The 14670-nt window shown below is 44.4% G+C and overlaps 1 protein-coding gene across 1 annotated transcript in view; it reads right to left on the minus strand.

Annotated features, from left to right (window-relative positions):
- Positions 1–1725: 1725 nt before the first annotated feature.
- LOC139273031 (stonin-1-like) overlaps positions 1726–14670 on the minus strand; it is a 249855-nt gene continuing 236910 nt past the window's right edge. The window contains exon 11 of the mRNA XM_070889313.1: positions 1726–3370. Within this exon, the coding sequence (XP_070745414.1) occupies positions 3263–3370 (108 nt within the window). The 3' untranslated portion in view covers positions 1726–3262. The remainder of the gene's footprint in view (positions 3371–14670) is intronic.

Consider the following 14670-nt stretch of genomic DNA (forward strand, 5'->3'; position numbering starts at 1 on the left):
TATTGGTACATTAAACATAGGGTAATCAATGATAGGACCTATTTTGCAAATGGGCAAGTGGAATTCTGATAGAACTAAGCCCAGCCCTACAGAAATATCAAGGATAAAGATAATAAAAGTTCATGGCCGGGGGTGGGGGGGAGGCGGAAACATAGAAATTAGGTGCAGGAGTAGGTCATTTGGCCCTTCGAGCCTGCACCACCATTCAATAAGATCATGGCTGATCATTCAACCTCAGTATCCCTTTCCTGCTTTCTCTCCATACCCCTTGATCCCTTTGGCCGTAAGGGCCATAGCTAACTCCCTTTTGAATATATCTAACGAACTGGCCTCAACAACTTTCTGCGGTAGAGAATTCCACAGGTTAACCATTCTGAGTGAAGAAGTTTCTCATCTCGGTCCTAAATGGCTTACCCCTTATTCTTAGACTGTGATCCCTGGTTCTGGAACTCCCCAGCAACGGGAACATTCTTCCTGCCTCTAACCTGTCTAATCCCGTCAGAATTTTATATGTTTTTATGATATCCCCTCTCATTCTTCTAAACTCCAGTGGATACAGGCCCAGTCTCTCCTCATAGGTCAGTCCTGCCATCTCAGGAATCAATCTGGTGAACCTTCGCCGTACTTCAATAGCAAGAATGTCCTTCCTCAGATTAGGAGACCAAAACTGAACACAATATTCCAGGTGTGGCCTCACCAAGGCTCTGTACAACTGCAGTAAGACCTCCCTTGCTCCTATACGCAAAGACCACAAAAACGATTTCCTCCCCAAACAGAACCATTAATTAAATCATAAGGGAAGGACAGAGAAAATCAAACACAGTAGATGAGTGTCTGCTTGGAAAAAATAGGAGAGAAAAATGGTGTAGATACATCAGCCTTCGGTCAATATGAGCCCATTATCAATAAGGTTCATCAAACACTCAGTGCATCTCGATGTCCTTTGATTGCCAGGCTATTTTAATCAGATGCAATTTATATGGAACACTGCATGCAATTAGTGGTTTAGGGAAGTGTGAATAGAATGATTCTCAGACATTGGCTCACAAAATTTACTGGAGGGAGAATAAAGCAAATGATCAAACTATCATCTTAAATTGATCAAAAAACAAAAGTACAACATTAACAAGCCTCACTCAAGACTAGAGAAACGATGAAAGGTTTTGCTCAATGTAGTAGATATGTGGAATAAACTATTCAAAATCTGATTTAAATAAAAAAGACCGCATGATTATCTGGTTAAGAACAGAATTGAAGTATAGGTATAGATTATCAAACTGTACAGAACATTATGGCTTCTATTTTGCTAGGATTGAATAGGCTGTAATGTTAGATTGGTTCACTGAAGTTTCATGAGATTATTGAACAAGTTCGTGAGAAATTTCAGAACATTTTCTTCTTGGAAGTTTTACCCATGGTTAATCATCTCCTTCAGGAGACTGAATAAATTGGGTCAAGTCCATAACAGTGCAAATGGTACATGGTCTGAAAGAATTGGATCAACTTAAATGAGCCAAACAGCCTTCTCTCAGTCAATACTTGTGTTCAAGATGTTATGTTGTCTTGGGCTGAATTTGAACCTAGATCCCAGCGATCGAGCCAAGAGTTTTAATCCACTCCACTACCCAGCCCCCATTTGGTTTTTGTTATTTTTTTAAAAACAAAATGAAGTGGAAAAAAAAAGACTACAACTTAAAGTAAAGTTCATACAGAAATTTAGCCAGAACAATTTTCCTCTGTTTTATTCTGTTTGTTACAATGTACAATGACATTTGAATACATTGCCCACTAAAATGGAACAAAAAAGTATAATGCATTCCTTTTCCTTTGAATTTTTCTTTAGGGGTGATGATTTACAAATCATTTGCAACTAATTGATCAACACCAAAATAATGATAGCATTAATATTAGTGAAATTGGAAAGAATGGTGGTACAGCATACAATCAATGTGTATCTTAACTCTAATGGCATTTTAAATTTTTAATCTTGGCACTGCTGTCTTTAAATAAAAAATAAAAAGGAAAGTAAATAAAATTGTATTCTAAGCATTTTATGAACCACATGCCTCACAGCATGTTGGAGCAATGCAGCGAAGGAACCTGGACTTACATCCTTGATCCACCACATCAGCAAGATGCCAATCTCAGCCACATCATCATGGGGAATGTGTAGAAGAGGCTAGGAGTTTCCTCAAATAAAAGTGAAAAAGCAGAGGGAAAACTATCATTGATTGCTAGCTTTCTGCCTCTTTGCAGGCAGCTCAAATGTTGGCTCATGTGCTCTGCTGATTGCATGGCCCAGAGAGGTTAGAGGATGGGGTGGGGAAGGCAGGAGAAAATAGCTCATTTGATAAAAGTGGGTTTATACCCTTAGAAAAATAAAACACATACAGGTCCTCAAAAGATTAGTGTGAAATAACTTCCTAGGAATTATGAAATATCTTCAAAATAGCATCTCATCTAAAGGTTTCAATAAACATTCTGTGTATGTTTAGTTCAGAAACCTACTTGATCGGTTGTGGAATTCCTGCTAAAACAGTGTTCCATATTGAAAAATTGATCAGTTTTAGATTTATGGCAAAAAGAAATTAATTAGTAAAACCTTGCTCTTTATCTCCATTAAGCAAACATGCCAAATATGTGGGGAACAGATCCCCACACAATGTTCCCTTTAAGCAAGTGCTCTCCATTATTAGAATACCCATTAACTGGATATATGTCAGTATTTAAAATTACATTAAATGCTGTTTATTTGATGAAAATGGGCCATGAACTAATTACTTGAGTTCCCCCCCCACCCCCCAATTTGGACCAAACCTTTACTTAGTGGGCAATCTCTCTTCAAAGGGCACACTTTGTGCTTGTATTTTGTACGCCTTTTCATTTTATTTCCTCACAAGACAACATTTTGCATAATAAAATTTTACTTTCTAATATTTAAACAACTTTTCCTGCAACACAAATTATATTGCACAATATAACTAGTTTCTTTACACAACACCCAAGCGTGCGTTTTTTTTTAAAGTATCATTATTAGCCAGTTAAGTAAATTCTGTATTGAAAGAACTTGCATCATAACAGATCCTGATCAATTTTGCCATAAGTATGTGAATGTCAACAAAACAAAAGATAACCTGTACCAACGTTTTTTCACAAATTAAATGATGGGAATGCGAAATGGGAAACCACCGATCTATACAAATCATTTGAAAAGATCTCCCATAATGGATAAGTTGCCTTGTTTAATTGAGTGTTTTCACTTCTACCATTCTGCGTCCCCGACAGCTTTAGCGAACACGTAATCCCTTCCATTGAAGGTCATTATTCCATCCTTAAGATAGAATTTCCACTTGTTTTTACTCCTGTGAATCTAAGGCAAAAAGAAAACTCAATAATGCAGTCAGTTAAACATTGTATTCTGCTGTCATCAATGGTGCCAATAATCATTTCCATTAAATTGTCTTTCAAAAAGAAGTAGACAAAGTAACAATGCCAGTTTTATACAATCACCAATGGAGTCCCAGGGGTATTTTATTATAGGAATATTGCAATAAATAGAAAAAAATGCCGGAGAATAAATAAAAATCTGAAATGAAAAAGACAGGTTGGCATCTTGGGACTACACCGTTTGCAAAACCCAGTGTTCTAAGAAAAAGTTGACAACTGAAACAACCTTTAATGCAATGAAAGTGAGTAACAGATTTACATTTATGTATCATATTTCATGCCCTCCGGATGTTCCAATGAATTTTGTTAAAAGCCGTCGCTGTTGTTTTGTTGGCAAATGTGGCAGCCAATTTGTGTACAGCAATGTCTCTCAAACAGCAAACTTGATAAATGACCAGTTAATCTATATGGAGGTGGTCGTTGAGGGATGAATGTTGGCCAAGATACCAGGATAATTCCCTGATCTTCTTCAGGTGAATGTAAAAGATTCCAAGGCATCTTTCTGAACAGGCAGATGAGGCCTTGTTTAACATATCATTAACAACCCAGCAGCTTTGACAATGCAGCACTGAAATGTCAGCATCGGTAATGCACTCAAGTCCTAAATTGAAGCTTGAATTCAGTACCTCCTGACTCTGAGACGAGAGGAACCATTGAATGAAGTGGTGGGATTCATTCTAAATTAATGCTGCTATCCAATCCAATATTTAGGTACAGTAAAGAACAAGCTAATTATGGTGTGTTCTTCATTAATTCAATTGGTTGAGAGGATACAAAGAACACAGGTAACTGTGAACAGTGGAACGCACTCTGCTAGCTGTGCATTATACAACTAGCCTGAATTCACTAAACCCTAATCCTACAAATCCCACAAATTCAGGCCTACCTCAGGCATGAACCTCCCCTTCCCTCCAAACATCCACGCTTCTCACCGGCGATGACAACTGGAATACCAGCGACCGAACCTCCTGCAACGGCGACCTGGACCTTTCTCTTCGTCGTCCTTAAAACCTATAATCCACAAATTCGGGCCTACCTTGTGCGCGAATCTTCCTCCGAAGCCCCACACCACTCCTCGACGACGACGACCGGACCGCCAACAATGACGACCGAACCTCCTACTGCAGCAGCGAACTGGACCTGGACCTCTTCCTTCCTTCAGCTACCTTCTCTGGCGATCTGCTCCTTCGACGTCGACTCAGCTGTCCCATCCGATCCTCGTTCAGCAACGCCCTGCGAGCCAGGTGAGCCTCCAAGGGAAACCGGGCCCCCTCCAACGACGACCGGACCTCCTCTAGCGACGATCAGGCCCCTCCCCCTCCAGCGGCGTCCGGGCCTCCTCTATTGGCAAGGACTGGGCCTCTCCTCTTCAGTGACGACGACTGACTTCTCCTTCTCCCTCAACAACGGCTGGACCTCTCCTTCCCCACCAATGACCTGGCCTCTTCTCCCCCAGCACGTGGTGAGTACCATGGCTGTGACCACCCTGACCTCCCACACTGAACTCCAGGGAACCGCTGACCCCCTCAATGCCTGCCCCCAACCATCTACCATCAAATGCGCTAACCAACTCCGAGCTTGCTACCAACATCTCGCCGTAAGCAACTAAGCTCAAATAGCAGTGCCTGGTCTCCAGTCGTCTTGGACCCCCATGCCACTGGATCAAGGCCTTGCTCAGCTAAGCCCGTGTGGTGATCGGTGTGCAACGACCACCCCACGTTAAAAGAACTCACGCACAGGCATCTTCCACTCATTTAATATGAAGCTCGGGGCCTGGAGCGTCAGGACCCTAATGGACAACTCCAACAGCGACAGGCCGGAGCGCCGCACTGCCATAGTTGCCCTGGAGCTTAGACTCTGACATCGACATCGCCGCCCTAAGCGAGACCCGGCAGGCAGGAGAAGGCCAGCTTAAAGAACATGGTGGAGGTTATACCTTTTTCTGGAAAGGAAAACCAGAGCAAGAACGCCGCCTTCATGGAGTCGGCTTCGCCGTCAAAAATTAACTGGTCGGCCGCTTCAAAGACTTCCCCTGCGGGATTAACAAACGCCTTACCCTCTCCCAGAACCAATGCGCCACAGTCATCAGTGCATACGCCCCAACACTCGCTGCAACGGACAAGGCTAAAGAGAGATTCTATTCCAACCTCGAGACATCCCAGTCCTGTGTCCCCAAGGACGACAAATTGATCCTCCTAGGAGACTTTAATGCTAGGGTCGGCAAAGACACAGCCCTCGGGGGAGGTGTAATTGGCAGAGAGGGGGTAGGGAAATCCAACTCCAACGGCACCCTACTCCTGACAAAATGTCTAGAATACGAACTCCTCATTACCAACACCCTGTTCCGCTAGAGGGACAAATACAAGACACTGTGGTAACACCCTCGCTCCAAACACTGGCACCTGCTGGACTATGTCATCATCCAAGCCAGGGATCGCAAGGATGTACGCATCATCCGCGCCATGATGGGAGCTGATGACTGCTGGACGGACCATCGCCTAATCTGATCCATCATCAATATTAACATAGCCCCAAAGCAGAGGGGACAGCAGAAGCAGTGCCACAAAAAAATTAATACCAGGGCACTTAAAGATCCAGCTAAGAGAGCCCTATTCAGCCAGCGCCTTACAGCCAATTTGGCATGCCTTGAAAGCCCTGAGATGGTCAATGCCCACAGCGCTTGGTCTGCCCTCCAAGCCTCCCTAACCAGTGCCTGTGAAAAGACACTTGGTTACTCAACCAGAAAACACTCGGACTGGATTGATGAAAACGATCAGGAGATCCAAGAACTAATAGACCGTAAGCACAGAGCATTTTTGAGCCTTAAGCAACAGCCAAACTCGGGTGCTTCAAAGTAACGTTACAGACGGCTCAAGGCTAATGTCCAACAAAAAACCCGAGACCTAAAGAACAGGTGGTGGATGGAGAATGTGCAGGTAATACAACAACTAGCCAATAGCCATGACATACGAGGATTCTTCACTGCAGTCAAGGCCACCTACGATCCAAACTCCCAAGGCCCCACTCCACTCCTGGCAAAGAACAGGGAAACACTCATCAAGGACACCGAGGCTGTCAGGGCCCGCTGGAAGGAGCACTTTGAAGATCTCCTCAATCGAGACTCTGCCTTTGACTCGAGTGTTCTCAACTCCATCCCGCAGCTTGCAACCCGCCACCACCTCAGTGAAACTCCAACGGTGCAAGAAGTAGGCAAAGCCATAAAACAACAAGGCTACGGGTGCGGATGGAATTCCTGCCGAGGCACTAAAATATTGCGGCGAGGCGCTGTTGGAACGGATACACGACCTCATCTCTCTCATTTGGAGGCAGGAGAACATGCCAGGGGAATTTCAGATGCAGTGATTGTGTCCATTTTTAAAAAGGGGAACAAATCATACTGTGGCAACTACAGGGGAATCTCCCTGCTATCAACCACTGGGAAGGTTGTCGCTAGAGTTCTCCTCAACCGTCTTCTCCCTGTGGTCGAGGAGCTCCTCCCGGAGTCACAGTGCGGATTTCGTCCCTTACGGGGAACAACGGACGTGATCTTTGCAGCACGACAACTGCAGGGAGCAGCGCCAGCCCTTATACATGACCTTTATCGACCTTACAAAAGCCTTTGACACTGTCGACCGTGAGGGCTTATGGAGCGTCCTCCTTTGTTTTGGATGCCCCCAAAAGTTTGTCAACGTCCTTCGCCTGCTCCACGACGACATGCAGGCTGTGATCCTTACCAGCAGATCCATTACAGACCCATTCCACGTCCGAATCGGGGTCAAATAGGGCAGCGTCATTGCTCCAACCCTCTTTTCAATCTTCCTCGTTGCCATGCTTCATCTCACTATCAACAAGCTCCCCACCAGAGTGGAACTAAACTACAGAACCAATGGGAAGCTGTTTAACCTACGCTGCCTTCAGGCCAGGTCCAAGACCAGCCAAACCTCTGTCGTTGAGCTGCAGTATGCGGACGACGCCTGCGTCTGCGCACATTCAGAGACTGAACTCCAGGATATAGTCAATGTATTCAGTGAGGCATATGAAAGCATGGGCCTTATGCTTAGCATCCGTAAGACAAAGGTCCTACACCAACTAGTCCTCGCCGCACAGCACTGCCCCCCAGGTCATCAAGATTCACGGCGATGCCCTCGACAACGTGGACCACTTTCCATACCGCGAGAACCTCTTGTCAACAAAGGCAGACATTGATGCGGAGATTCAACATTGCCTCCAGTGCAGCCTTCGGCAGCCTGAAGAAAAGAGTGTTCGAAGACCAAGCCCTCAAACCTACCACCAAGCTCATGGTCTACAGGGCTGTAGTAATTCCCACCCTCCTATATGGGTCAGAGACATGGATGACTTACAGAAGACACATCATGTCGCTGGAGATATATCACTAACGATGTCTCCGCAAGATCCTGCAAATCCCCTGGGAGGACAGGCGCACCAGCATCAGTGTCCTCGCCCAGGCTAACATCCCCAGCATTGAAGCACTGACCACGCTAGATCAGCTTCATTGGGCAGGTCGCTTAGTTCACATGCCAGACACAAGACTCCCTAAATAACTGCTATATACAGAGCTCCTTCATGGCAAACGAGCCAAAGGTGGGCAGCTGAAACGGTACAAGGACACCCTCAAAGCCTCCCTGGTGAAGTGCGACATCACCACTAATGCCTGGGAGTCCCTGGCCGAAGACCGCCCTAGGTGGAGAAAGTGCATCCGGGAGAGCGTTGAGCTCTTCAAATCTCAACGCTGCGAGCGTGAAGCGATCAGGCGCAGGCAGCGGAAAAGCGTGTGGTAAACCAGCCCCACCCACCCCTTCCCCCGATGAATATCTATCCCACCTGTGACAGGGTCTGTGGCTCTCGTGTTAGACTGTTCAGCCACCAAAGAACTCACTTTAGGAGTGGAAGGAAGTCTTCCTCGATTTCAAAGGACTGCCTATGATGAGCCTGCATTCACTTCCTTTCCAGCCAAACAAAAAGAGGACAGTTTTACCTTTAAGTAGTAGCAGATTCAAATTTCTGCAGAAGCTTTTAATAGAGAGAAAAGTTCTTTCCTCTCCACCTCTTTAGCTTTTCGTTCCTTTTCTCCCTCGGCTCACTGTCTCCCTTCCTCCCCAGCTAACCATCTCTCTTCCAGCCCTTTCAGCAATGGACAGCATTCCCGAATGCGAATCTTCACCAGATGTGCTGCAGATTAAATTTTTCTCCATATAAAAACAATAGTATGACGTTGCCATTGGGAATCAGTTGGAAAAGAATGAAATTGTGCGTGTGCGTGACTTGAAAGAGAAAGGAAAAAACTGAAGAGGTCCTAAGCAAAGTCACATTGACCAAGAAGATGGTCAACACACCCTATTGTATTACAAGCGCTCCAATAGGAGATGAGGAACCAATGCTGTGGGATAGAAAAAGATCCAAAATGCATACCACAGGTGTACACATCTAATAGCAATTTCAGATTGTATCTAAAACTTTCTACTCACTAGTATTGGAGGATTTTTGTTTGAATAAGCTGATTTATTTAGCTGTAACTATAAATAACTTTCATTGTGGCAGTGCATTTGTTAAAATGGGCAGAATTCCTGGCTCTCAAAAAAGAAATTACATTTATAAAGTCAATACGGTGTGGAGCAGGAAATGTTGTAACCACTAGTCGACAACAGGGAAAAGTAGGAGTGGGCAATGATATTGTTTAGTGGGCATTCATTAACAGATGTGTAGTAGAAATCTGTGCTAAATAATCTGCCAGATTTCATCTTTAAGGCTGTGCATCAGATAGTTTCAAAATATTACTCTTAGATCTGAAGCTTATTAGAGAATTTTATGAGGCTGAGGAAGTGCCCTAGCTTATTCTTATTTTGAGATATTAAGATAAAGTGACAGCTGTAAGTACTCAGGATATATGGTCAAGAGAGCTCAAACTTTTGACAGGATAACAATATACTGTCAAAATACAATTGATAGAATCTCCTTATATTGGCTTCATGCCAGCCCCAGAATGGCTATTTTAGAAGGATATTCTGCAGAGGTGCAATAAATTGCTGTTTGATGTGCAAGAAACATTTATAGCCCTTCACATTGGCAGGGAAGAGGGAAATGGACAGACATTGCATCTACTATGGTTACTTGAGAAAATACTAAGGAAAGGTAGCCAGAAGTTTAGGTGATGGTAGAATGAAGAAACAGTCTCTCTGGAAAGCAAAGAGGCAGCGATGCTTGGCGATGAGTTTATGTTGCACATGGTGGACAATCATCTAATGAATAGAGACTAATTGGAAGGACGGAGGACAAAAGGGCCTCTATGATTAGTGTGCAAGGAGGGCAAGTGAGTGAATGTAAAGGTTTGGAAAATGGGGCAAGGGAAGGGAAGGGAAAAACCTCAGTTGAAGAAAATGGTGGAAATTGAGAAGCTGTAGTTTAAAATGTGCAGGCATCAGAGCAGATACATACAACAGAGAAACTGCAAGAAATAAACCTTCCACTCCATCAGCCTCCACTTTCAATGGATTATCCTCTAATTTCCACCACCTCCAGCGTGATGCCACCACCAAACATATCTTCCCCTCCACTTACAGCATTCCGAAGGGACCATTCCCTCCGAGACACCCTGATCCACTCTTCTATTATTCCCGACGCCCCCTCCCCTTCCAATGGCACCTTCCTGTGCAAACGTAGGAGATTCAACATCCACCCTTTTACCTTCTCCTTTCCCATCGTCTAGGGCCCCAAACACTCCTTCCGGGTGAAATAATGATTTATTTGTACATTTAGGTTCGTATACTGTATTCATTGCTCACAATACGGTTTCTTCTACATTGGGGAGACCAAATGCAGATTGGGTGATCGCTTTGCAGATCACCTCCGTTCAGTCCATAAGCATGACCCTGAGCTTGTTGTTGCTTGACATTTGAATTCTCTGGCCCACTCCCACTCTGACCTCTCTATCCTCAGCCTCCTACACTGTTCTAATGAAGCTCAATGGAAGCTTGAGGAACAGCAACTCATCTTTGGATTCGGCACTTTACAGCCTTCAGACTCGATATTGAGTTCAACAATTTCAGTTCATAACCAGTGCTCCCATTTCTTTTGGACAGCAGCTTCTGGTAATGATTCTGCTGTTTTCATTTACAGCTCCTCTAGACCCATGGTTTGTGTTGTAGGCATTAGGCACCCTAGGGCAACGGCACCTGTAGTATAAGGTTAGAACTATATGTAACTTGTATCATAAAATGGCTACCAGTGAAGCCTCAAGGGATTTCTGTTAGCTGAATTAGACCGCATTCCTGGAAACTGATAATTGTTGTTTCCCCACACACAGGAATAACAAGCAAATTCTGCAGGTGTCTTTAATCAGCCAGGCCTCAGGACTAAACGTTCTGGTGGAAGTAAGGACAATACGACTAACAGGATTAAGATAAGGAGGCTACCAAAGACAGCACCCAAGGACAGTAAGATAAGGGGGGGCCTGGAACATGAGTCGTTCCTAGCAACACACCCCTTAGCAACACATGAGCCACTTTATGTTTAGAAACTAACTCTATCTATTGGTCTAATTGAATTTATAATCTATATGATGTAACTGTAATAAACTGTTGTAAAACATATAAAGATCCATGAAACCCTTTGTTCTGCGGAGTGAAGTGCCTGGATCCAGTCCTGAGGCTTCCTTCCCGCTGGTGTTAATAAAGGCCGCATTGGCGTTGGAACCGACTCTGAATGTTGAGTGATTCTTCTGATAAAACACTAACACTAACAGTTTGCTTCTTTTCTTGTCCCATTATTATCCCTTTTTGCCTGTCATGTTTGACCCTGAAATGAGATTCTGGCCATATATCCGTGGTATAACTAAAACTACCTGTTTCCACCTCCGTAACATTGCCCGTTTCCACCCCTGCCTCAGCTCATCTGCTGCTGAAACCCTCATTTTGTTACCTCTTTATCTTGACTATTCCAACTCACTCCTGGCTGGCTTCCCACATTCTACCCTACGTATATTGAGATAATCCAACACTCGGCAGTCCATGTCCTAACTCGCACAAAGTCACGTTCACCCATCACCCGTGCTCGCTGAGCTACATTGGTTCCCGGTTAAGCAACATCTCGATTTCAAAATTCTCATCCTCGTTTACAAATCCCTCCATGACCTCACCCATCCCTATCTTTATTGGCCTTTATTGAAAGGGGGATGGAGTATAAAAGTCGGGAAGTCCTGCTACAATTGTACAGGGCGTTGGTGAGATCACACCTGGAGTACTGTGTACAGTTTTGGTCTCCTTATTTAAGGAGGAATATACTTGCATTGGAGGCAGTTCAGAGAAGGTTCACGAGGTTGATTCCCGAGATGAAGGGGTTGTCATATGAAGAAAGGTTGAGCTTATACTCATTGGAGTTTAGAAGACTGAGAGGTGACCTTATTGAAATATAAGATTCTGAGGGGGTTTGACAGGTTAGATACAGAGAGGATGTTTCCCCTCGTGGGGGAATTTAGAACTAGGGGGCATACTTTCAGAATAAGAGGTCACCCATTTAAAACAGAAATGAGGAAGAATATCTTCTCTCAGAGGGTCATAAACTGTGGAATTCTCTACCCTAAAGAGCTATGGAGACTGAGTCATTGAAAATATTTAAGGTGGAGATAAGACAGGTTTATGAACGATAAGGGAGTCAAGTGTTATAGGGAGACAGCAGGGAAGTGGAGTTGAAGCCAAGATCTGATCAGCCATGATCTTACTGAATGGCGGAGCAGGCTCAAGGGGCCAGATGGCCTACTCCTGCTCCTATTTCTTATGTTCTTATCTCTGTAATTTCCTTCAGCCTCACAACCCCCCGCCACCACCCTCCAATCAGCAGCCCTGTTTATAACTGTTCAACCATTGGTTGGTGGCTGTGCCTTCAGCTGTCTGGGCCGTAAGCTCTGGAACTCCCTCCCTAAATCTCTCTGCCTGTCTACCTTTCTTTCCTCCTTTAAGATCTCCTTAAAACCTAACTCTGACCAAACATTTGGTCATCTACTGTAATTTTTTCTTATGTGGCTCAGTGTCAAGTTTATTTGTTTTGTCTTATAACACCCCTATGAAGCGCCTTGGGACGTTTTACTACATTAAAGGTGCTATATAAATACAAGTTGTTGTTGTTGCTCCATCATCCCGTGTGTATTTTTAATCACCCCTGCCCTTCCCTTTTGTCCTTTCATCTTCTCCCTTCCCTTTCCCTGCCTCCATACTTCCTTAAAGCCTGTTAGATGAACCACATAATGGTAAAAGACTAGCATAGTAACATTATGGGTCCCTCATGCCTTACAAAAAAAAACAAGTATAGCTGGGACACATGCAACAAAGTAAACATAGAAACATAGAAAATAGGTGCAGGAGTAGGCCCTTCGAGCCTGCACCACCATTCAATAAGATCATGGCTGATCAGTCCCTCAGTACCCCTTTCTTGCTTTCTATCCATACCCCTTGATCCCTTTAGCCACAAGGGCCATATCTAACTCCCTCTTGAAAACATCCAATGAACTGGCATCAACAACTCCCTGCGGTAGGGAATTCCACAGAATGAAACGAAGCAATTGAAGGCAAGATCAAATTCAGGTAAATAGAGCACTGTGCTAGTAGAAAGGGACTGGTTGGGGTGCCACTCAAGGAAGAAGCCCAGAGGTGATTAGTAAGAGATGGAGTTGCATAGGGATTGGATATCCACGGCGAAGAAGAAACAATTGGGACGAGAGAATCTGAAATTTTCAAAGAGCTTTGGAAGATTCACAACGTACATAGAGACTGAATAGATGAAGACAGAATGGAGATCAGTTTAGTAATATAAAAGCAAACAATGTTTGTTGAGAAGGTAGAAACATGCAATATAAAGCTGATGAACAATGAGATGCCAAGCAGTGGAAGAAATCTCAGAATTGAGATTACTGACAGTGTTCATGGGGGGGGGGGGGGGGTGGTAGATACAGAGAAAGATGAGAGGAATAAGATAGTTGCCATCCAGTCTCAATCAGGTAGATACTCAAAATCTTTGCAAAGCATAATACTTGTCAACAGTTTGGTGACAATGTTGAGGTTGGAATTCAGAAAATAGGGGCCCTATTTTCGCCACCATTCTGCGCTGTTTTTTTGGTGTTCGCTGTTTTTTTTGGAGCAAACTAAAATCTGCAAGTTTTCCCAAGATTTCTGCGCCATCGTAAACTACTTAGACGATTATTTTAGTTCCAGATTTTTGACGTCACTGGCGGTGCCAGCTGCCGGGTGCCATTTCAGCGAGTTTGGCCAACTAGGATTTTTTCAAAAACGGTGCAGCGCACCATTCTGAAAAACCTTAGTGACTTAAGAAAATCGGCGCAGAAGATCGAATTCCACGGCCCGGGATAGGAGCGGCAATGGGGGCAGGGCATTCAGCCCAGGATAGCAGCTGCACCGGGGGGCCATTCGGCCCGGGATAGGAGTGGCACCGGGGGGCCATTCGGCCCGGGATAGGAGTGGCACCGGGGGGCCATTCGGCCCAGGATAGGAGCGGCACCCGGGGCTCTACAATTGCTTATGTCTTGCTGCATCTTGTATGTTTCCCTTTGCAGCCTCAGCCCTTCAGTGTGTCCCTCGTTACCCAGGCAACCTCAGTTTTTCGGCACAGACCTTAAGCTCCACCCACAGAGCTTAAGGACAATCTGCGCTGCTCCAAAATGAAAGTTTATTGCAGCGAAACTCGCAATTTTTTCTTTTGGCGCAGTCGGCCACTAAAAAAAAAATCGGACGTATCTCTACAACTGCGCCAAAAGTCAGCAACGTGGAAAATTGGCCCCTACAGAACTAAAAAATTTTTTTAAAGAGGGAAATAAAATTGAGCGATTATGGGGAAGAAAGAAACTCAGGTGACCCACATAAAAGAGAATTTTCAACAAAAAAAACTGGAGAAGGGCACAAGGTCAGAGTGGGGAATTTAGGAGGATAAGAAAGACTGGAGAGAGAACAGCTAAGTTGGAATCACGAAAGAGCACTTTCTGCAAAAAATAAAGTACAAAGATAAAGCTAGCTGATGAACTCACACCCAGTCAAGCTTGGAATTCATTGAGGAGGGGGGCATAGGATAATGAAGTGAAGGAGCTTGGTGAGAGCAGATCATTCAGAAGGATAAAGGAGACATTTAGAGGGTATGTGACCATCAGCAGGCCGGGACCATTAAAAAGGGAGCAGCATACAGCGGCATACCAATGCTGCTGCA

Source organism: Pristiophorus japonicus, chromosome 9 (genome assembly GCF_044704955.1).
Source record: "Pristiophorus japonicus isolate sPriJap1 chromosome 9, sPriJap1.hap1, whole genome shotgun sequence".
NCBI classification, from domain to species: domain Eukaryota; kingdom Metazoa; phylum Chordata; class Chondrichthyes; family Pristiophoridae; genus Pristiophorus; species Pristiophorus japonicus.